At 40.4% G+C, this 24,269-nt stretch overlaps 1 protein-coding gene across 1 annotated transcript; it reads left to right on the top strand.

Annotated features, from left to right (window-relative positions):
* The first annotated feature begins 1,482 nt into the window (after window positions 1–1,482).
* st8sia3 (ST8 alpha-N-acetyl-neuraminide alpha-2,8-sialyltransferase 3) lies at window positions 1,483–24,189 on the top strand. The gene is made up of 4 exons (XM_023412605.2): window positions 1,483–2,226; window positions 12,906–13,025; window positions 15,379–15,936; window positions 19,120–24,189. The coding sequence occupies exons 1-4, from the start codon at window positions 1,973–1,975 to the stop codon at window positions 19,400–19,402; spliced, it is 1,215 nt and encodes a 404-aa protein (XP_023268373.1). The 5' UTR covers window positions 1,483–1,972; the 3' UTR covers window positions 19,403–24,189.
* Window positions 24,190–24,269: the final 80 nt, after the last annotated feature.

Raw genomic sequence — 24,269 nt, 5'->3', positions numbered from 1 at the left:
AGATTCTGTCAAGTATCTATGGATGAACGCTAATTCGTTAGCTAGTTTCTAATTTTTGCCTTAAGTTACAGTTTAGCTAACAAATGTTAGCTAGATGATAGCGTGCCTTTCATTTCTAGTGCTGACTTGTCATTTAATTATCAATATAAAATGTCATATATTATCTAATTTTAACAAACACTGGTGCTCAGTCAGTGAGACAATGGATGATTAGTTGTAGTACATATTTTGACATGCACATATTGATTATTGTTTCATTTTAATAGTCTTTTGTATGGTTGTGGTGGTGTAGTTAGTCTTTTCCCTTTTTGGCTGGACCACAACGGCAGGGGCCAGCCCTATAATGACAAATGTCACTGACTGACTGACTGAGTGAGTGATCATATTTCCACCATTGGCCAAATGCCACATGAGCGGAAATATTGTACTTTCTACTCCACTACATTTATTTGAGAGCTTTAGTTAAACAAGTAAGAAACTGTAAGGACTGTAACACTGTAACACTTTCTTGTGTCTGCATTCACCACTTTTATCCAGGCTGAAATATCTCTAATAACGATTGGATGTATTGATCTGATGATGGAGCTAGAATTTTTTTCTTTTCTTTTCTTTTTAACCTATGATTTTGGGATATTAATAAAATTGACTTGACTTGTGTAACACACCATAGGAGGATGAACATGGTAAACATTACCTACACTAACATTGGCATGTTGGCATTTTTACTGAGCATGTTGGCAGGCTAACATTAGCATTTAGCTCAAAGATGTTTTGTGAAACAAAATGAAAATTGTATGAAGCTTCATCATACCTGAGTCCATACTGTACGTACCCACTGTAGGTCTATAGGCTAATATGTAGCCATGTTTTCATATGACTTAAGAACATAGGATAATTAAATCATATATCATAGTATTTTAATGTTTAGTATAAAGATATATATTTCACAACATATTCAAATAATACATAGCAATACATACAGTAGCATATTAAGAAAACAAGCCTACCATGACCTAGGCCTGTTGTTTATAATGTGTGAAAAAAAAAATTCCACATATGATGTGAACATATGGGTTCTGTATTCTATTAGTTATGCTATGAGCTATATGTTCATAGGACACAAGTGACTACAGACAAGGGGAGAAAATAGATGGGTTTAAATGTGTGTGGAGCCAGGTTTTTTTGTTTGTTTACAGACTGACACTTTACGCCCCTGCAGCCCTGAGGGTGTCCTGTCTCTCTGCGTCTCTCTGCCTCCATCAGGACGCAGAGCTCCGCCTCGGATGCTGCTGCTGCTGCTATTCATCTGATTACCGCGATACAAGAGCTGCGTCTCCTTAAAGCGACACTGGGGCTTAATTAATTAGACCACCGGAGAGAGAGGAGAGAGAGGAGGAGAGAGATGCCGAGGATGCAGATGAAGAGTGGGAACAGCATCCGGCAGCCGCCTCTGTCTACTCCGCCTCGTTTCACCGGCTTGCGGTTATGAAACCGGCTGCAATCTGATCCTGCATGCCTGCAGAAAAACCTCCAAGATCCCCCCACCCTCTTCCGTCCTCCGCTCTCCATCCCCGGATACATGGACTGTCCATGCGTCACACTCGTTCTTCCTGCGTCTTTTCTTCCGCCGCCGCGTCGTTACCTCCTTGCCTCACGTTCAGGTTGTTAAATTCTGCTACAAACCGCGACCTCCTGCTCTTCACTCTTGCTCCACACGTGGACTCTGTAGCCTTCATGAACTCTGTGGAAAGCGTCAGTAAATCAGCGGTTGACGCGTCCTTTTTCGCCTTTCCGGCCTTTTGCATTTCTGCCGCCGATGCGTTACCGCTGCCGCGCAACCTCCCATTCAGTCGATGAAACTCGCCATAAGATAACGCTGCACCCGCGCGACACCGCATCTACGTTTCCTCTATACATGGACTCTGCGTGAAGCACGCGTCGTCTCTGCGTCTCCGCCCTCGCTTTGCCGCTGATGCGGTGCGCCTGGGTGTTCGCTGTCTCCTCGTCCTGGCCGGTCAGTGATCCTCTGGTCCGGGGGGGCTGCTTCCCGCAGAGAGGCATTATGGTGCGGATCGCCAGTGCGCTGGGGCTTGTCATGTTCAGCGTGGCGCTGCTCATCCTGTCGCTCATCAGCTACGTGTCCATCAAAAAGGACTTCCTGCTCAGCACCCCCAGATACGGACCTAATGGAGGACCCAGGATGTACATGTTTCACGCGGGGTTTCGGTGAGTCCAGACAAGGCATTTGAGATGCAGATGTTTGGAGTCTTTCATTTCCAGTGGTGTATATATGCTGACATGGTAGAAAAGACTTGTTTTTGACCTATTGATGCAGCATTTCCTCTAATAGGTTATTTCTTGATTGTTTTGGTTTTGAATGAATTTAAATCCCCATAAATTCTACTATAATAGTCTGTTTGTGCTCGAGGAATGGAGCTATAAAATAAGAAAAAACATTGTATGATGAAATATGTTTGAAAGTAGCTCTGGAGGATGTGGCCCTGTGCTAATCGGACTCAGCTGAAGGCCCCTGTGGTGTGAGGCCTCACAGCTCACACACTGTGCAGCTACGGTCACATGCAATATGCCATAATTACATCTCTGTTTGTGTATAGATGAGACACAGTAGCTCCTTTATATTTTTTCTCTTATGACAGAGCCAGACTAGCTGTTTCCACCTGCTCCTAGTTTTTATGCTAAGCTAAGCTAATTGCCTCACTGTCCCAGCTCTTTAATTAATGTACAGACATTTTAATTTTACCGTTTAAATTTGCAAAATATTCCATCATGTCACACAAAACACTACTAGTAGTCACACCACCATGACTCATACTGCTGTTACTACATATAGGCACACCAGAACTATTTACTTCAATTATTGCTACTACTTCTCTTCCCCACTACTGTTTCCTGCTACTGCTGCGTTTGTAACCGCTGTCGCTACCAGCATTCTGATTCCTACTAGTACTACTGCAGTACTACTAGCACTACCACTACTACACCTACTATTACTGCTGCTCTATAAAATACTACTGTGCTATTTTTTAATCCATGTCTACCATTATTGCTATTATACCTATTTAACTATTTCCCCACTTCATTTGCCAATACTTTACTAGAGTTCTTACTCCCGCTACCCTTTTACTGCAGTTCCACTATTGGTATTGTTACTGTAAGTGTTAGCATTATTGCTACTACTGCTAGCTGCCAGAGTACGCGCCATAGATCGCCATGGGAGAAAAAATAAAGTAGAAGAAATAACTGTAAACATCTGGTTACCTAAACTCAACTATGCATGTGGTAAAATGGATTGATTTGTAGTACCTGCAGTGAGAGAGGAGACAGAGTCTGGAGTGAAGAGAAAACGGAGGAAGTACGATCCACGCTTATTCCTTTCTACAGCGCATCCCCGCATCAACCACCAGTGCGTATTAAAGACGCAGGGCGCTGCAAAACGCAACTCAAGTGTTTTTGCTAGTTTCAAACCGGCACAGTTGTCATTTTCCCCGTACAGCGCCCATGTGCACCCATGGGCGTGTAAAATGAGGTGTGTTCAAGCACATTGTTATCTTTAGTCAGCAGAAAGTGATTGACCAACAAAGTGCAGTATTTAACTGTTATTTTAAGTGCACATTGTCAAAAGAGTAATATGTGCCAACATAGGCCGGCGCACAACATGCCTGTTGCGCGCCGGCAGAGTGAGCTGGAAATGAGCTTCAGATGTTTGGATCAGTCAGGGGGAACATCAGAATACGGACCGAAGAAGGTCAGAGCTTACTTTGTGACATATTATGTGTTTGCACAGTGTTAAGTGACATCCATGACGCATGAGGCTCTGCAGAGAAGTGTTCTTTCTCACTATCTGGCAAATCACCTTCATTTTTCCACAAATCAGTTGTTTGCCGAGAGCTTATATTGAAAGGATTTACGCACGATGTTGAGACAGCGATATAAAAAGCAGCGCTTTGAAGATTTAGTTTGGTATCTGACTTACTTTGCTGTGTTCAATAATCGTTTGACTTCTTATTTAATCTTTAAAAAGACTTATTTTATTTAAACAAAAGTGTTCAAATAAGATGTTTCAAAAGTAAAGATGTGTATGCAACAGCTTTTTTTATGCAACAACTTTGGAAACCCCTGAGCTAAAGTGTTTGGGAACCACATGAATTCAGAGTGTCTTAAGTGGTGACAGATGATTAGTGACAATCTGATCACCTTTCTGTGCTGAACCAACAAATCTCAAATTATCAACAGCTTCATCCACCAGACTGCAGGTTAAATGGGACACAGGAAGTACTGATACGTTCCCTAATGTGGAATCAAGCAGATGCAGTTATTTTCAAACACTGCTAGTGTGTCATTGATAAAGTCTATAGGCGAAGTGCATCATATCTGTCATGTCAGTGGTGGATGACACGGATTGGCTGTCTTAATTTTTAGTTAAGCCAGCCAATCCGTAGACAGCTTTTCCATAATGAACTGATCTAAATGTGGTACATGTCAGTGTGTTTTCCAGTCAGTGTGAGTATGTGTCAGCCTGAAGGAAAACAGGGCATCTGTCACTTAATCCCACAGCTGTGAACCAGATCAGCTCATTCATTCACAGCTCTTCTGTCTCTCTTTCAGTCACTTTGCCAAGTATTTTACTGCTTGTCATAAAATCATTTATAGGAAATAAATTAAATGATTTAAATTTGATGAAACTTCTTTAATAGTGAAAACAAAACTGTTTACAGTTGTTTTATTTTATGCTTTTAGACAGTAAATGGGCCCAATGGGTGGGATTCACTCATTTTGTGAATAGATTTCACAGGGAATGCTGTGTGCTTATAAATGCTGTTTTAGCAGTGAAACTCAACTATTCCTGCAGATGTTTGACACTAAAGGCCGAACAGGAAAGGGGTAGGTTATTCCCTTTGAGATACTGGAGGGCTTTTAATGTGAAACATATGTGCAGGAAATGATTATTTTTATTGACAGTAGCTTAATTTGATTAAAACACTGAGAACTAAATTGTGAGCATGACAACTATATGATCTTTATAGTGATACATGTCTGTGATATAAAACAGGGGTTTAGTAATAAAGATCTCTATTAGTTTCAAAAACAGCCTGGCTCTCTTGATGCTTAAAATCCCAAGGCTGAGCATTTTCGCCTGTTCTCATTGAATAAGATCATCTGTGCCAAATGTCATGTGTATACAATGATTACTTGTTGTAAGTGATTCCGATAGGGGTGATTGATGTGTAAACTGCTTTGAGGACACTGAGTTATTACAATGTGCATAGCATTAACAGTTGTTTACTTACCAGTCCGGAAGAAACGTTGCAAGTTCAGCATCACACTTCATTTCTTTACTCACCAAGAACTGTCTGGTGGAAAGCAAACTGCTTTTGCTTCTAATTGCATCACTTCTTTTCATGTACAGAAGTTAGCATGCTAACTAGCTAGCTCATACTCATCACTTTCCGATACCAAGTCACTGTAGCGTCCAGTCTGCCATGAGGAAGTAGCGCTGCTCAGAGGGCTACGCCTATTCCAACCACTTGTATTGTAAATGCAACAATGGTTGAGGCTCTTGGCAAGACCGGTAAAGTAAATGGCTGCTAACGCTAATGTTGACCATGTAGCAATAGCAAAACGTACAAATGGCCCCTTTACAAAGATCGTAAAATAAAAATAACGGAGCTGATTGATAGTTATGTTAGCTCCTGAGCCACAACAATCTGAGTTTGTGTTTGTTGAAGACATGTAATGTCTGGCTACGAAATGTGAGGTTGTTGAAGTTGAGTGAACAGTGTGTGGCTTATACTCTATTTAGTTGGTACCTGCCGCGTAGCTAACGCTAGCTAACAGCTGTCTGCAGGGGGTCAGCCCTATGTTCCCACATTTCTTAGAACTTTTTTTTCACAGAAATTTTTGAAAATTAGGGTTAGGGTTACAGCTGTGGGAATTTAGGGTTAGGGTTAGGGTTACAGCTGTGGGAATTTAGGGTTAGGGTTAGGGTTACAGCTGTGGGAATTTAGGGTTAGGGTTAGGGCTGTGGGAACATAGACACGCTCCCCTCTGCAGGCATCAGATAGCCCTTGTAAGTGGTACAGGTATTCTTTTTTTAATCATCCTTGTGTCACTCTTTTGCAAACATAGACCTACAAAATATAAATGTATAATGTTTTAGTTGCTTAATTTTCCAAGGAAAATAAATCCTTGGTCCACAGTTTTAAAACCAGATACAAATGTTTGTCCAATTTGTGCCATTTAGACAGTTTGATATCCAAAGAAACAATGCTGAGACCACAACATTGGTATTTATCTGAAGCAAATGATTCATGAATTATTTAACTGAATTGAGTTCAACTGAATCGAAATTAATCGATTCTGAACTTTCTGAAACTGAATCAAATTCTGAAGAGATAAGATACATATACCATCTGGTCCAGCAGCAGATTCTCATTCATATTCAAATGTGGTTTAGCAAGCTTCAGGATAGTGCTTCAACATCTCAGGAAGACTGATAAAAGAAAGCACCAGTGGTGAAAACAGAGGGTAAAGGCACAGAGTAGAGTGAGGAGAGTGGGCGGGGATTCAGCTCTGAGTTTATTATTAATGATGCTGTGTATCTGACCATCTCCAGAACAAGTTTAGACGGTCCGATCTTTAGTGTGTGTGAGGTGCAGCTTACTGCGTTTTTCCTGCTTGTTATTCTAGTCCAAACAGGATATCTGTTGACACCGGTCTGATCTGATACTTTTTAACAGGTTTTCGCGGGGCCACCGCAGTTCAGCTCGATGGGAAATCATTCTGTAAATCTTGATTGTCCAACATGTTCGGGCAGGTCTGGAGTGGGATGCTAAAATAGCACCGCTCTGACGGAGGTTCTGGAGGCCACTGAGCCGTCTTTGGCTCTGATTTACAGCGCAGGAGCCGCATTCATTTTCCTCCTGCCTGTAATCATTTTCCTCCCGGCTCGCTGTCGCCGCAGGCCAAGGTTACGCTTCAGAGTGAGTTAGATGTGAAGGTTTTTGAAGAGAAAACACTCTGGTAGTGGACAAACCAGTATGCCGTGTTGTTGGAGAGTGAGAGTTTATCATCAGGAACATGGTGATTCTGGGGAATTTGTGGTTTTGCTTTTGTATGCGGTGCGGCCAGTGTATGGAGAGGATGTTGGTCAGACTGATGGTCTGTCTGTCACACAACAGGTCGACACATCTGAAAAACTACTGGCTGAAATTTTCACCCTAATGGTCAGATTTCTATGAAATTCACTGAAGCCTTGTTCACGCTCAATGGAGCATCCTCAGGCACCCTGGCTTTACAAGCAGTGGCATGGTCATGCACCAAATTTTGTGACTTGACACTAATTGCACATGCAGAGCTTTTATTCAAGATCTATGAGAGATAGGGTCAAGCCACAGATCAATGAATAATTTTGTTTCCCCTTAATTTGGCTGTTGAAGTTATTCAGTGGTAAAGATGCATTATACCAGGTGAATGACCCAACACTCTTTGAGTCACAGAAGAACTTCCCAAAAGTCAAAGTTGTAGCTTTTTTTCAGTCATACATGTAGGCCTACCCTTCACCGTGCCTTTCTGTTTCCTGTAGCACTCAACACTGTTTTTGCATGAAGAAGAAATATCTGTCTCTTTTACCTTTAATAGAGGAACACAGACACTGTAGACACACCTGTCACCTGTCCAGCACTGTGCTTCTACACCAGAAACACCAGAAACACAGCAGCTACACTGCACACAGGGATGAAGGCGTGAGCTGCAGCCCCAAAATAATACAGGAGGAAATACAGGAGCAGCAACCCGAGGATGAGATGTGACAGATCTGTTTTACCAGTGTGCATGTGGTGACATCACTCCTTGCAGTTGTAAACCCGCTTATACCTGCTCATTTCAGTGGAAAGTCAACAACCGTGCAAGCAGTTGTGTGAGAATTTACTGTTGACACAATGGTGCTTGAGCTAACATGCTCGTGTTTTGAAGGTGTAGTGATTACCATGTTCATCGTCTTTGTTTAAGCCCAGTGATTGACTGGTAACCAGTCCAGGGGGCGTATCCCCCGACCCTCTAGGACAGAGGCTTTCCAAGTGTGAGGTTCCAACCTCAGGGGAGGAGCAGCGTGAGAAAAAATAACTATAAACATTTGGTTCGATAAACTCAGATATACATATGGCAAGAATTCATTGATTTTGGTAGCACAGCTGTTTTTATGTTCTCTGACTTTCACTTTGAAAATCCATTCTCCAGGAGAAGTGGTTATAGCTAATGGATGGATGAATGGGCCACCTTTGTTCACCACGTCATCATGCTAATATTTGATAATTACAACTGAACAGAAAGGACAGCTGGGGCTGATGGGAATGTCATTGCTTCTGCTGGGATTTGGTCACAAATCAAAGTATCTGACAAGTATTTTACTTGTCAGATACACACACTTGGCAGCTCATCCAGCAGTTGTTGAAATGTTTCACTCAAAGGTACAGATGTGAACTTCTTGGTGGCACGAGAGTTGGGGGAAATCAGGGGATCACCAAAGTCTGGGAACCATGAATGTCTATTCAAATTGCTATGTCAAATCTATCGGTCAACAGTCGAACTATTGTCGATTCTACACGAACCTTTTTTCATTTAACAAATGAAACAAACTTGAAATGCATCGCCATTAACACAAAAAGCTGTAAGAACTTTGCCTCATTAAAATACTGTATAAAATGTCAGGAACATTGCAGTCACCAGCAGGATTTTTGATTTAATTTGGTACATCATATTTGTTTAGATTGCCTATTCCCTGAATACTTCATGTGTGTTTTTTTTACATTTACCTACCAATAAACTGCTGCAAAACATTCTTGAAGAATCTTTGTACATTTAAACGTTACCATTAAAAGTGATTCTGACGTAATAAATTTAAAAAAAAAATTAAAAAAGGCAATGAGCCTATCTGAATCTATCTGACTGAAAAGCTGGTTTACTTTCATTTGTATGTTCAAATGAATGTGAGTGTGAACGGTTGTTTGTATCAGCACTGTGATAAACTGTCCAGGGTGTACACCGCCTCTCGCCCAATGTCAGCTGGGATTGGCTCTGGCCCCTCTGTGACCCTCAAGGACAAGCATTATAGCAAATGGATGGATGGACGGACAGATGGATGGATGGATGAATGGATGGATGGATGGATGGATGGATGGATGGATGGGTGGAGCATCTCATCATACCTGACCGGCAACATGTTTGTCTTTTTATTTCGTCAGCACTTTGTAATTGTTGCAGAAAGTGCCAAACAACTAAAACAGTCTCCATTACAGCTGTATAATATCACAATAAGTGTCTTATTGTCGCAATAACATGACATACAGTAAGTATTTGAAATGCGCTTTACTTCTGCATGCCAGGTCTTCGTTTCTTTCAGTTGAATGTCATTTTAACGAAAACTGATGAAGATAAGATTTTTTATGTTTTTTTTTTTTTGTTTGTTTCACGTCCCGCTGCAGCGAGAGGCCGCCTCGCAAACCAGACCTGAGGTGAATACAGAGTGCTGACGTTTTAATTACAAACACCAGGATGTGCTCTGTCTCTCTGTCTTTTTCCTTTTAACATTTTTATTAGTCTACGGCAGTTTGATATCTATCTATCTATCTATCTATCTATCTATCTATCTATCTATCTATCTATCTATCTATCTATCTATCTATCTATCTATCTATCGTATGACATTAAGCAACAAGCATAGTTCCAACTGTCGATCATTTGAAGTGCGGGAGTCGTTGACATTTGTAGAATTAGTATCTTCTTAAGTCTCATTTGTAAAATCGGCATCAGCTTCTGCTTCAGCTTTTTTTTTTTCTTCTTTTTTCTTTTTTTAGCCCAGGGTTGGGACATGCAGCCATCGAACTGTTTGTGCCGCTAACAAAACACAAAGAAACATCAAGTCCACTTTCGTGGAAGCCTTTTGGATGGTGTGGTGTTGGATGTGAAACAGCATGAAATACAACTTGAAATAACCATAGTATTCTATGAAATAAACAGTAAAATACACATTACAGATGGGTTTCTTAGGTTCTATTCCTTTATACTTCCGTGAATCATCTGCATATTTGGCCCAAACTGAGAAGTCTTGATACAAAATGAGATGTTTTCTCAACTCCAAATTATTAGTATTTCCACAGTAGTCTTTTTGGCAAATTCTAATCATTATTTTTTATGCTGATCCTGATCCAGCACTGCACCTCTCTGGCTGAGTCTCACTATCTACAAAGATGGTAGACGCTGCAACAATAAAATGAGGCTGCTGCAGGTCTGACTGCCATCAGATCCAGGTCAAACAGTATTTATTTATACTCTTTAGGGTTTGTTTTAGCCTGGCTGGGCACCAGCTGGGGCTGGGTTTGGCCACGCAGGACAGTATGAAAAGTTACTGAATGTGTGAATGATCATTGAAGCTTTTGCCGATGGATTTCGTCAAAACATCAGTGATCAAACCTCTGACACCATCCGAACTGTCCTGATGCAGTGATGGTCCGTGTACTTTCAGGCAGGTTGTTTTTTTCCGTTTTAAACCAAAAACGACAAAACGGAAAAACAGAGCCATTTCTCCATTTTTCCATTATTGTTGTCAGAATTACAAAACGAAAAACAAGAACATCAAATTAGAAGAAATTCTGGTGTTTGCAAATTCCCTTTTTCTTTTTTGAATTGAGGAATGAAGAAAGTTAGTCAGGTGACAAGGAAGTAATGGAAAATATTTCAAATTAATTTGATGTTCGTGATTTTCGTTTTTTTAAATTCTGACAGCAACGGAAAAATGTCTCTGTTTGTCCATTTTTCGCTTTTGGTTTGAAGCGATTAAACAAAGTGGCTGAAAGTACACGGACCAGTTATCTCCACCGGCCCGGTTTTCTTTGCTGGATGAACCAAACTTACTTGCAAATACTATTTGACCGGTTGTGTCTGCCATAGCAGAGCCTTGACCTGAAGCCTTGACATTTTGATGTTCAGTCAAAGGTAGCGGAGAAGCAGAGGGAGGTTTCTCTGATTTAACCACCTTTCCTGATATTTTAGAAAATCCTCCTCCTGAACAGTCGTTTCCCAGAGTCAGATGAGGAGAGATCGGTTTCATCTCTGTGCATCCAATCCAGGACGTATTTAGCCTTCCTTGCACAAAGACCTGAAGTGAGAAACTGCTATCCTCTCTCTATTAAGAAAGTGACAGTGCTGCTTGACATGTTGTATCTTGCCAGCCAACAAGTTAGTTTCACATGTTTCCCTGTAGAGTTGTAGTTAGTCCAGCCCCTGGACCGACAGCATGAAACCCAGACATTATGTCACTCATTAGCTTCATAATGAAAATACAAACTCCCTGGAAGATAGGCAATCTTCTTAGTGTTCAATATTCTAGCTACCTGTGACAGTAGAGTTTTATTCTACTTCCACATTTTGAGCTAAACTAGCTAATCCCGTCCTGGATTTGTCTCCTCTACTAGATGCACATTGTCATTTCCTCATTTGACTCCGGGTGAAACTGGTTTTACGGGAGATGTGGACTGAGCTCTGACCTGAGAAGGAAGTCCAGGTGACAGCACCATGGACAAGAAAATCACAAATACATTCAAAATGTCAAGATTTCCATAGAAAAGCTTACAAAGTATGGGCTGTACAAGGTGAGCCTCATGGTTTAGTCTTGGCTTTAATTTACTTACTTGTCACAGGGAAATGGAAAAGTTGAGGCATCTTGCACTGCAAAAAAATGTTCATCTTATCAAGTACCCTGGCCCCCGTATTAAAAAAACAAGGCGTCATTGGAGATGAAATAAGTACATGAAAGTGAATTTGGATGAAGCGTAAATATTTTACGTCACATACCCAGTTTAATTATGAATAACTTGCTAAGATGGACAGAATTGCTGCAACAGTTTGGCCTGATTGCTCATTTTCCCACGGTACACTGAAGTGATTTCAACTAGACTCACGAGTAGGAAAAGGTCGTGATTCTGCATTTACACTGAGCTGATAGTGTAAATAAAAGCGCCTGAATCAGTTTTAGCTGCAGCTGGTTTCCTAAAGGAACAACACTTTGTATGCTGAATAGCTCCTCGAACACTTGCACATTTCAATCAACTTCTTTTGCAGGCATTTTAGCTTTGTTGAAGAAGGTATCACTGATAGAGGAAACCACATCAGAGCTCAGCTGAAGCTGTTTGATAGTGCAATTCAGGTTGTTTTTTTTATCATTTTGGCCTTTTTTTCTTAAACATTGCTCCAACAAAGTGTGATCAGACAATCAGACAGGTTTCAGACAGTCCATTATTTGGAAAGAAAAACAAAAGCAAACAGTAAAATTATTACCCAACTAACAAGATTACAGAACGAGTTCCTAACTCATCTGTGACTCACTGTACTTACTGTGGGATGAGGGATACTTATGGACATTTCACGTGGTATTTCCACACCAAGTTTAAATGTATGTGTGAGAAATTCAAACAAAATAACGCAAGTAGTTAAATCCATGTGTTTCTGTAGCCTCCTGAAAAGAGTTGTGTTTGACTGATTGGATAATCTCAGCACCTTCTTTCACTGTGTAAAGTGTGAAGTGTTCTTATGCACAATTTATGACTTCTTATTTTGGAAATTTAGTTTGGACTTTTACTCCCAAATCAAGTGATAAATCCGGCTAAACTCTTGTCTTGTAACCTGTCTGATCATCTGACTGCTCCTGTCTCCTGCCTCAAATCACCCATGGTGGTTTTCAAAGCTGCTAAAAGAGGACGCTTCCAACAGACCTGGTTTTAGAAGAGCTAAAATGCTTCTCAAAACATTTTAAAGTGCAAGTGGATGAAGCTGACCTCCTAACGCGGGAAGCCTGGGTTAACCTCCGTGTCTTCTCCTCCCGCTTTGTGTAGCTCCCAGCTGGCGATGAAATATTTGGATCCAGCTTTCACCCCTCTGACCAATGCTCTCAGCGAGGACCTGCAGAACTCCTCTAAGTGGAGGTACAACAGCACTGCTTTTATGCAGCAGAGGTAGGTTGTGCACACACACACACACACACACACACTCACACACACTTCTCCCTCTTTCTGTCGTGTTTTCCGATGATCCTGAAAGCTCTGCATGCTTTTAGCACTTACAGCAGTGAGCACTAGTTGTAAAAAAAAAAAAAAAAAAAAACTTCAGGTTTCTATTTCTTGAGCAAAGAGCACTTCACCAGTGTCACAGTAACAAACATAAGGCAGAATTCACATGGAACATTTATTGTTTACAAAAAAGTTTATGTTGAAACAAGTTGGCTGGTGTTGTTGTTGGTTATTGAATCTGATTCCAGTACTGAATCTGCTTATTCAATGTGAATTTATTCGGGTTCATGATTCAAAATTTGTAACTATATTTATAATGGATTAAAACTCAGGGATTAAATTATTTTACAATATGCAGAAAAGTTTGATATAGACTCTGACAAAAATAACTGATGTGATGTTATCAGCTGATTGTTTCACAAAAAAACAGCTGCGTGAACTTTTAGCGCAGCTGTTTAGACTCAGACTAGTTTTAGGTTAAGTCCAAAGTTACTGTAAGTCTCAACTCAACTCAATCAAGGCAAGTCCAAGTCAAGTCTTGTCAAAATGCCAACAGGGGGCTCAGGGCTACACCCCTTGTTATGGGCAGTCTACTGACGCTCTTGCTTACCAGCTGCTCAGCAACTGAAGGGAAGCAGAGGAGCGCTTCCAATACACTGAGACCCAACTCCATTACAGCAAATCAACTACTTTGATTACATGTATAATTATTACTAAAGGAGGCAGAGGAATAACTAAACATAAGACAGGAGAGAGGGAGGGAGAGAGAGAAGTCATTGGTAACTGCTAAAGAAACTAGCAGATCTGAATAACATGTAAACAACAGAAACACCAGCAACCGGAAAGGAGACAGCAACAACACGGACTGCAGTAACACAGCAAAATGTCAGAGACTGAAAATGAGGCTTTGTACTACGAAGAGGTGGACATAAAGACGTGCCTCTAATAAGGTCGATACAGCTGAAACCACAGCTCAGTCTTTGTCTTTAGTTTATGTTTGGTGATTTTGACAGACAACATTGCGCAAATAAAATCAGGATTAGACCATAGGTGGTCCAGACATTTACTAGGTTTTGACCTAGTCTTGTTTAATTTTATTTTGTATGTTTTGCCAATATTCTGATCATTTTGGACAGTCCCAGGAGATTATGTTCCTACCAGGCCACAGCCCCTCCAGCACTGGTGCAAGGTGCCACCTGATTTTGATATGACAAGATAACTTTCTTTTCAAATTCCTTCCAAGTGGGGCTATTTGTTATTTTATGTCCCTGTCTGCATGATAGCCACACATTTTAATATCACCCAATCTGATTTAAAGCAGCAAAATGGTAAAAAAAGAAAAAAAAAGAAGCGAAATAGCAACAATACAAGAGAACAACTGAAACATCAACAGTCTGCTCCTCCATCATCCACAAACATTAATCTGCACATTAATAACATTTGATGTAGATTGAGGATTATATCATTATAATCATTATTGCTGATTAGACTGAAGGACAATGTAAATGCAGAACTGGTATAAACTGGTTTTATTGTGATTATAGTTCATCAGATCTGTTCACCATTGGTTTTAAACCCTTCATCAGCTTTTTCCTCTGATCCAATGTTTGTCATTATTACAAATACACTTATATTTCATATCCAGGGCAGTGACTGCAGCTGTAAAATAAGCTTAAATTCCTTGATATGCAACAGTCACAGCTGGTTTATTTGCAGTTGTTGTCATAGAACCAGAAGATCATAAAGGGTCAGTTCACAAACATGACAACAAAAAATATCTTCCAACTTTCCCTTGCAGCTACTATGGAGATAGTTTTGGTTTCATTTGTTATGTATCTTTGGTGGAGGTAAAAGATTCAGAAGCATGTCTCAAACCAAACATGAAAACCAGAACTATCTGCATGGATAGATACCACTAAGGGTAAGTGGGAAAAAAAGTTTTATTTATTTATTTATTTGAATCTGCACCTTTAACTTTTCTACACACTCATTCAAAACAAAACCAAACTGAGAAATATGGAAGTCATGGTACTGTTGGCGAGTATGCCAAAATATTTGCTTATTTTTCATTGACTTACAAGTTTAGAACTGCAGGAGGTGGCGATAATAACAACAATTATAGTATAGAGTGCAATACAATACCATAATGCGAAGATCCATGTTATTCTGTCCACTCAGACGAGCTTACAGTCCAACATGTCTAGCTATTGGTGTTATTTTGTCTGGTAGCTGTAGAGAAAAGGACATTTTTTTACTGTAAGAATGCAGCGATGAACAGAAATGTCTCTCTGTCTCGTAGGAACGAAATCTCTCAGTACATCGACATCCCGCACAACTTCACACTGACACGAGGCTCAGTCCGAAACGGACAGCTAATGCATTACGACTACTCCAGCCACAAGTACGTCTTCTCCATCGGCGAGAACTTCCGCTCGCTCCTGCCTGAGGCGTCGCCGATTCTTAACAAACATTACAATGTCTGCGCTGTGGTCGGCAACAGCGGCATCCTCACCGGCTCGCGCTGCGGACCCCAGATCGAGAAGTTCGACTTCGTCTTCCGCTGCAACTTTGCACCGACCGAGATCTTCAAGAAGGACGTTGGGCGACGGACCAACATGACAACCTTTAACCCTAGTATCCTGGAGAAATACTACAACAATTTACTGACTGTACAGGACAGGAACAACTTCTTTCTGAGCCTGAAGAAGCTGGACGGTGCCATCCTGTGGATCCCGGCGTTTTTCTTCCACACATCGGCCACGGTGACGAGAACACTGGTCGACTTCTTCGTGGAGCATCGAGGTCAGCTGAAGGTCCAGCTGGCCTGGCCTGGAAACATCATGCAATACATCAACAAGTAAGATACACCACACTACCACATCTGGTCACAGGCCTTTGAATCACACCTGGTAATATAAGTTTTCTCTTTATCTTGATTGACTGATTGATTGAGATCAAATCTCAATATACAATATGACGTCCAAGGTGAAGTGTGACCTGGCTGTTCACACTCTGCATGTATTTACTGCATGGTGAAAAATGAGGCTTGTCTTATTCCATATTTTTATTATTGTCAACAAATCCTGTCAAAAGACCGAAACTGGCAATGCATTTCTCAATACTTTAGCCTTTCATTGCCAGACCTATTCGCTTTTGTGAATGTGACTTGAACCTCTCAGTTCATTTTCGATTTCCAAGGTGGGTTTTCAAGGGTCACAGACCAAAATTCCTCTGGAAGCAAGTGGATAGACCTAGAACCAATCAGACCAACGAAACGTTGAGTAGCAACCAGCAGGGCCAGTTGGTCAATTAAACTTTTACCAAATCCTGTTGGTTGTATGGCAAACACATCTTTCTGATCATCAAACGCAACGTGCAATTACTTGTCCTTCTTTTAAAAACATATACCATCCAGTTTTTTTAATACAGTTGCAGTAAAGGATTCAACAGACCTCTTCACATCAGCGACGGCCATCTTGGTTTTTAATGAAAATGCTTCAGTGGTGCTCCTCTGTCAGTCATCGTATCAAACCAGCCCCATTTTACATAAATGTTTGTGACTGGCCTGAACTCTCTCACGTGCATGCTGATTGGTCTGGTTTCCAGGCTAGCTCAAAGTACGGTTACATTTCTAACACTCAGTAATTTCCTAAAATAGCTGGGCACTGTAGTTTTAAGCAAATGTTAAGCCGCGAATTGATACACATTTGATGCTCTACTGAGTATTTCCAGGACAGTGTATGTAGGATTGGCTAAAGTAAACCACTGTGTAAATTGTACTAAAGGAACTTGTCACCTTGTGCTACAGTGTGGCTCAATGATGTGTTTTAATAGTTTTTGACAACAATACATGGTTGGGTATGGGTTTTGTTGTCAATAGGAAAAAATATGTTCAGAGTCCAGTCCTTCAGTCCAACATTATTCTCTAAAAATTAAATTTGGATACTATTCATTGGTTTTACAAAAATGTGAGTAATGTTGAGTAGTGTTTCTGCTTGTCAGAGATACCTTGTGCGTCGTGACACCATTTCCACCTGGCAAGGATGGTCAACCATGTCCCCTAAAAATGACATGTTACTCAGGACACACGCTGCTCAGTTTTTATTCCTTCGTGCTGGAAACAGTCAGATTGTTTTCAGGTTATTCATCCATCCGTCCGTCCGTCCGTCCCATTCTCGGTGACGCGATATCTCAGTAACGCTTTGACAGAACTTCTTCAAATTTGGCACAAACATTCACTTGGACTCAAAGATGAACTGACTAGATTTTGGTGGTTAAAAGTTAATGGTCAAGGTCCAGATGATCTCACGTTCTTGTGAATGCAGTATATCAATTCATGCACCAACTATGACACAATTTACCTCAAATGTCCATAAGGATAAAATATAATAATGGCATTTTATATCCTAAAGGTCAAAGGTCAATTTATTCTCTCATAATGTTCTGCAAAAACACCTCTGGCCATTATTCAATGCTGTCACTCCGGAGGAAGAGATTGTGACCATATTTCCTGTAACTTGTCTGGATGGCGGAGGGTTACAACCACGAGGCAGTTATTCTAGTTTCTTTGAAAATGTGTCAGGACCTGTCTGCCTCTATCTATCTGTCTCCCTGTGTCTCTGTCCAGTTTGTAGTAGCGAGTGGAACCTGGCTAACGTGTGGTTGTATTGTATCGAACTGTGCTCTATATGGCAAAGAGGAGCTTTAGGCTCCAAAGCGGATTATAAGGAAACAGCTATTTAGTGAAAGGTATGGTGCAGAGCTGTAAGAGTGTGTGTGGAGAGGGATTTAAGTCTGGTGCTTAGTGTTGTAGCAGCAGAATAGGCACCTCGTACAGTAGCGTAATCTTCACCAATCCCATTAAATCTACCTGCTCTGGAAGAATTACCACGTTTAAGCAGCTCAGACAGCTTTCAGCACCTCAAGGACTCTTGGAGACGCTTTTGTTGAGGCCAGTTCGGAGAGTCTCCCCTCTGTGATGCTGCAGAGCAGGACTGCCCGATGAAAGCATCAGCAGTGATCAGATTATTTCCTTTTTTTCCATTCAACTCTCTGAAGTCACTTTTGTCAGTAACAGCTGAGGCTCAGAATTATGATTGACATGTAGAAATAAATGGACAAAACCTGACACCAGTGCAAACAGTTATTTCTCCTTTTTTAAAATTTTTTTTTATTTTACTGAAATTCAGCTTTGTGCTAATTATTATAATGACATGTATTTTAATGGCTCATATGGAGGTGTCAGTATAATGTGCTGTAAATTTCCTCATCAGCATCGTTAATGCTTATTAATGAAGTCATACTGATTATTTCTACTACGCCGTTTTATGGTCGGTGTTAAGCATTTGGCAATGAAAAGAAAAACCTTGCACTATTGGTATCGAGAGGCTTTTATTATGAATCATTGAGACAGGAAGTGTTGAGATTAATTGATAGTAGCTTCAAAGTGATGTGAAAATAGAAACACTTTGAATTAATTAGTGAATGACAACAGCATCTCTGTTAGAGGAGACAAACCCGAAACAACAGGGTGGTGAATATAACATGAATCTGTTTGAATTAGTGCTTTGGAAATTCATGTGATCCTGTATTTGTCAAGATAAAGGGTAAAAGCAGAGGAACGGCTGAGTTAGCATTAACAGAAAACAGTATCATCACGAGTTCAAACAGGAAACACTGAGGTCTGTCTTCAATATACATGTAAGAACTGTTTATCTGCAGCTGAGGTAGTAAAAGTCCTGCCAGCATTTTGAGAATTATGGGTAAAACAACAAGCTAGAGTTAAACTATAGTTTATTAGTAACTTTGAAACCAATTTTTTTCCCCATTTCTCAAAATAAACTGATTGTGTGCCTTTTTAACATAAAATAAACCCTAAAATAAACCATGAACAAAGTTATTAAAACCCTGAATTATTAATGCAGAGCAAACTGAGCAGCAGAGGCAACATTAAATGGCTCCACTTTCATGTTATTTACATTGCACCTTAATGTTATTATGAAAAAATGTAATTTCAATTGTTCTTTTCTCTTGTCAACAGCTACTGGAAAACCAAGCAGCTGTCGCCAAAGCGCCTGAGCACCGGCATCCTGATGTACACGCTGGCGTCGTCCATGTGTGACCAGATCCACCTGTATGGCTTCTGGCCCTTCGGCTGGGACCCCAACACGGGTAAGGAGCTGCCGTACCATTACTACGACAAGAAGGGCACCAAGTTCACCACCAAATGGCAGGAGTCCCATCAGCTGCCCGCAGAGTTCAGACTCCTTTACAAGATGCATATGGAGGGACTGCTGAAGCTCTCCCTGTCCCACTGCGCTTAGGGCTAAAACTGCAGCAGTTCCTTTGAACTCCTCTCCGATGCTTCCACGGGCCAGAGTTGTCAAAGTGACAAGACGGAAAAGGACGAGATTCAAGTGATTTTGTCAGAAGCAAAATCTTGGCTCTACGCCTGAGTTGGTGCAATGGGTCCTTAAACTGTGTTCAGCCTAAAGCCCATAATCCTGCACTCAAGATGAAAAAAGGTGCATTTATTTTTTACTGCTCTAGAACCTAAAGTCGAGCAGGATTTCAGTTGTTTTGTTTTGTTTTTTTGTGGAAAAGCCTGCTGCAGCTGAACTTCCAGGCGGCGTTGCTCTTCAGCAGAATATCACAGGCTCGTATTACTTAATGGTGTTTTTATCACTCATCACTCTTGGCACCACAGCTGCGAATCAGCAGATTGACCATTTAAAACCAAGGCTGGGACCAACATTAGCACTGCATTAAAAAAATAAATAAATAAATAAAAAAGGCAGATCCTTCTGATCGATTCAAATGAAACCGCCATCATTCTGCCTCACCATGTTGTTAAGCATTGAGGGCTCCGTCCTGCTGGGGGTCAATGACATGAGCACAGTGTACAAGTTATCACAATGGGCAAAGAAGGCAAAAATATCAGTTCTTTTCTTCGTGTTGGGACATTGTTAGGACGTTCCCAACGCTGCGTATCTGTTGGGTCGGGCCTTTATTGAGCTGATGTAATGTAGTCTGATCCTGGTACTAGTCGTGTTGTTCTGTAGTCTGAAAACAACAGTGATACTGGCCTCTGGACTTTGATGTCAGTGCAGGACAGCTAACACGTGGTACCAGTGTGTCATCTTCACTTGGACCCGACATTCGGACCCACCAGGAACAATCTTGCACTTACACTTTTTTGTTTTATAAATAATTCTTTAGCAGCTGAGGTGAACAGGACAGTATCAGTGTTTCCAGCCGGCAACAACAAGGGAGGCCACACACAGATATATCATTCAGAAATTCATTTATTCAACTCAAATTTACCAAAATGATAGCTAAATGGTGTGGTGTGAAAGTAAGAGAGATATCATTGTCTGAAGTGTATGGATGAGTGAGGATGAGTGTGATGCATGTTGGACACAGACCGGAAGGCTGTAGGAGGATGCAGCAGGCCAGGCTGAGAGAGAAAGCCTGAGGAGGGCTGTTCCTTCCCTTATGTCTTCTGGAAGCCCCGCCCACCTGGGCAGGTAGAGCAGACCACCCTCCCACCTCCACCTACCATCCGACTCCCAGCATCTGCAGAAGTAGCACAACAAACCACGCTGGCAGGCAGAGGGGCAGGGGTTGTCACACCGGTGGTACACTTTAAATCAAGTACATTTAAAATGTAGGCAGTTGGCGGACGCTCTTATATAAGAACATACATAAATGTAAAATTTAAATAAGATAACCATGGATTAGCCAGGTGCACAGTAATGTAGTCACTTTGTTACCCAGATTTCAGTACATTTATTTGCGAAGCTGCATTCACTGAATTTTGGGGGACTTCAGAACAAGTTGAAAAAGCAACACTGACATATCACCTGACAAAGTTGTTACAGCTAACATGCAAACAAGCTGCCTATTAACACATCCAGCAGACACAGAGCAACATTATTATCATTTGAGTTGTGTTTGTATCCACCGGATGAATGTAAGTCCAAAATACAATCTTTTTAGCTCTGGTTTGGTCTCCACCAGCTCCCAAGAAAAATATCTGGCTTCTACAGCACTGCCTAAGAATGAATTAAAGTATAAACTCTTAGAGCTACGGCTGTTTAACACCTTTAGCTGTTTGCTGTGGCCCCTGTTACTGTTACAAGACTTAAACCGTAAACAGCTTAGACTGAATACCGAGTCAGGCTGTGTGTCCACAACACATCTGTAACAGCCACAGAAGCACAGAGGTTGACGCTGAAAACAAGGTATAAAGGTAGAGCTGTCTTCTGACCTGGTTAAATGCAGCTGTACATACGGTGGCGTTACCACGACAGCGAATCTGAGGAGTCACAGTTTAGAATTAGGCTTTGTGAATTGTACAGAAGCTGAGAAAGGCCATACTCGCAAATGTAATAACAGAGATAATGGCATTATCTTTATCTAGAATAATTATCCTGTTATCTCGAGATAACGAGATAAGATATAGATAAGGAGATAATTATAAGGAGATTACTGTCTCTTCAGCTCGAGATAATGGTGTTATCTCAAGATGAAATAATTATTCCGTTATCTCGAGATCATGAAATAATTATCCTGTGATCTCGAGATAACGGAATAATTATCTCCTTATCTTTAGGTAACGGGATATAAAGGTTTTTTGCGAGTATGGCCTTTCTTGGCTTCCATAGAATTGTGTTCAAAAAAACATATGAGGAAGGTTCACTTTGTAATTTCTTCCCCTATATTTTTGTGTGTTTTAAAGAAACATCAGGATTAAAGTAGATTCATAGTCCCGCAGCATGAATCGCCACTTTAGCCAGGTGGCTCCATTCATACCCAGGTATTCTGTAGCTTTGCTGCTGCTGCTGCTGGAGGGTGTTAACGAGGGCTTAGATTTTGATCTGAACACTGGGAGGCAGGTATATTTGATCCATTAGCAATGATAGTAAATAAAGATATGTAGTGGACACAAATCCTTCAATTTGTCTCTCACCTGTAGACTCAGGCAGTAAATTATAATCCTGATTGGTTTATTGTTTTGGATATTTGGATCAATATTACTTTCTTGGTGTCACATTTCATATTAGCATGTCAATTTTATAAGAAATAGATTGTTAGAGTTAATGAGAAGAATGTAAACCAGTATTAGTTTTTAAATTATTTTGTAAATCCTTAAATTGAATAAATGAGTGACTACAAGGGCCACGGATGAAGAGCACAGATAAGCTCTCGCACTGAAGCTCAGTGACGTCCCTCACTTGTAAGTCGCTTTTGATAAAAGCGTCTGCCAAATGAATAAATGTAAATGATTGTTGCTGCTGGATCGTGACTTTACAAGGACACAGTGAGAGGAGACAAACTCCAGTCACCTGCACAAAAGTTGGATACGTTACACCCCCCCCATCCATCAACCGATCCTTGACACCCTTACTTTCCACCACACTACTTCCTGTATTGGCACTGAACGATGGCATCGGGTGGAAACAAAGCTTTGCTAGTTTTTTTCATTATGAACAGAAAACGTAGAGATACTGAGCTGGAATTTAAAACCCACAGGATGCTACAAAGTGGGAGTCTACATCTAATGATGAAAGACTACCTGTACTTCCCTCTTTGCTGGCTCATTCATGTGATGATGTGATCATTTCCAATGTGTCCGACATGAAGTAAGAGGAATAATTAGAAGAAGAAAGCAACGTTAACCATGAATTCCACATTGTACATATTAGGTGAAAACCATATTTTTTAACATAATTACAGGTTTTCTTTCATTTGAATGGCAAAAATCCAATTTAGTGACAAAGATTTTGGCCCTCTTGGCATCCCATAGTGGTGTGCATTTGTATACTCAGGTTTTTGTGAATGGGTGCAGTTGTACAAAGTACATATATTGTTGCTTCTGTGTGTGTTTTGTGGTATGCTAATATTTTGCAGATCCATCTAGTACTTGCCATTGGTAATTAATTAATGATTCTGATTAAAAAAACTCAGTAATATTTGGTTTCCGTTGGTTTTAACCTTGGACTTGATCCATATTTCCCTCATATTCTGAAATATCCAGATTGTTCCACACACTGTAATCAGCAATTTGCATTTCTTGCAGAACCACAAATATACAGTATAAACTTAACAGAGGCAGGTGGCCTGGTCATCAAGAGGGTTCTTCAACAAGGGTACAAAAGTACTGCGAGTAAGAATAAGAATAAGAATTAACAATACTAATCATAATAATCAATCATAGGGGTCACAGATCAGGTGCATCATCCCTGAATCAGGTAGAGACTGATTTTGTTGTTTAACAGGAACAGGAGGGCTTTTGTCCAACTACCCCCCCCCCTTTACACCACCCAGCCTTTATAGAAAAGCAAAGGGGCATATTCCACATGTGAAACAGCATTTTACATGCACATACAGGCACATGTGGTCTCCAGGCATATCAAATATGAATGATCAAATTCAACATGCTTTTTTTTTTTTTTGCAAGGCAGTGACTCCTTTTTTTCTCCATGCGTTTTCATATTTGCTGCAGTGTGTCATTGAGACGACAGAGACGAGAGAAACTGGAACTATTTTTGTAATCTGCAGCAGAATCTCAGCTGCTGTTTTTGCCTCTAATTTGTTTGTTTATTTTTTTAGTTTCCTACTGTTTCGTTTCCAAAATGAGATGTCTGTGACTTGAAATGTGATATTTTCAGGACTTTGACGAAACGATTGTTGGCATGATGGTTAAATTCACCATTTAAACAGAATAGTGATGATGTTATTTTCTGACCTGAGCACATTACAAACTCGTTAAAGTTAATAAGATGCATTTTTTTTTCTTTGTTTTTCACCTTCTTTTTTTTTTAATATACAATCTCAGTAAGCATCAGGTGATGTTTTTCAAGAATGTATTTTTTGCATCTTGAATGAAACTCATATTAATGACGCTGGTTAGATCCATATCAATATGTCTTTAGAGTTCACTCTATGAAAATAATATGTACTAAAAACCACATTTAGATATCATCCACAATAAGCTGTACATTAACAAATATCTTTTAGTCATCCGATACTTGAAATAAAATATATCTACTCTGTATTTATTTCATCATTGAGTCATTAAAATGAATGAAATAATCAATTTGACAAAGTGAGTCCTGTCTTGTTTTGAGTGGAAGTTTACTGATCCTTTCTGAATTCATCCTTTCCATTGTTTAGAACAATTTTTCA

Source organism: Seriola lalandi, unplaced genomic scaffold (genome assembly GCF_002814215.2).
Source record: "Seriola lalandi dorsalis isolate HSWRI2012SDOR001 ecotype SW California unplaced genomic scaffold, Sedor1 jcf7180002054484, whole genome shotgun sequence".
Taxonomy (NCBI): domain Eukaryota; kingdom Metazoa; phylum Chordata; class Actinopteri; order Carangiformes; family Carangidae; genus Seriola; species Seriola lalandi.
Note: the sequence above shows the minus strand (reverse complement) of the source record. Positions and strands in the feature narration are given on the sequence as shown.

Coding starts and splice junctions, on each gene's coding strand:
- st8sia3 (XM_023412605.2), top strand. CDS start 1,973: ATGCGGTGCGCCTGGGTGTTCGCTGTCTCCTCGTCCTGGCCGGTCAGT. Junction 2,227..12,905: donor ATGTTTCACGCGGGGTTTCG/GTGAGTCCAGAC, acceptor CGCTTTGTGTAG/CTCCCAGCTGGCGATGAAAT. Junction 15,937..19,119: donor ATCATGCAATACATCAACAA/GTAAGATACACC, acceptor TCTTGTCAACAG/CTACTGGAAAACCAAGCAGC.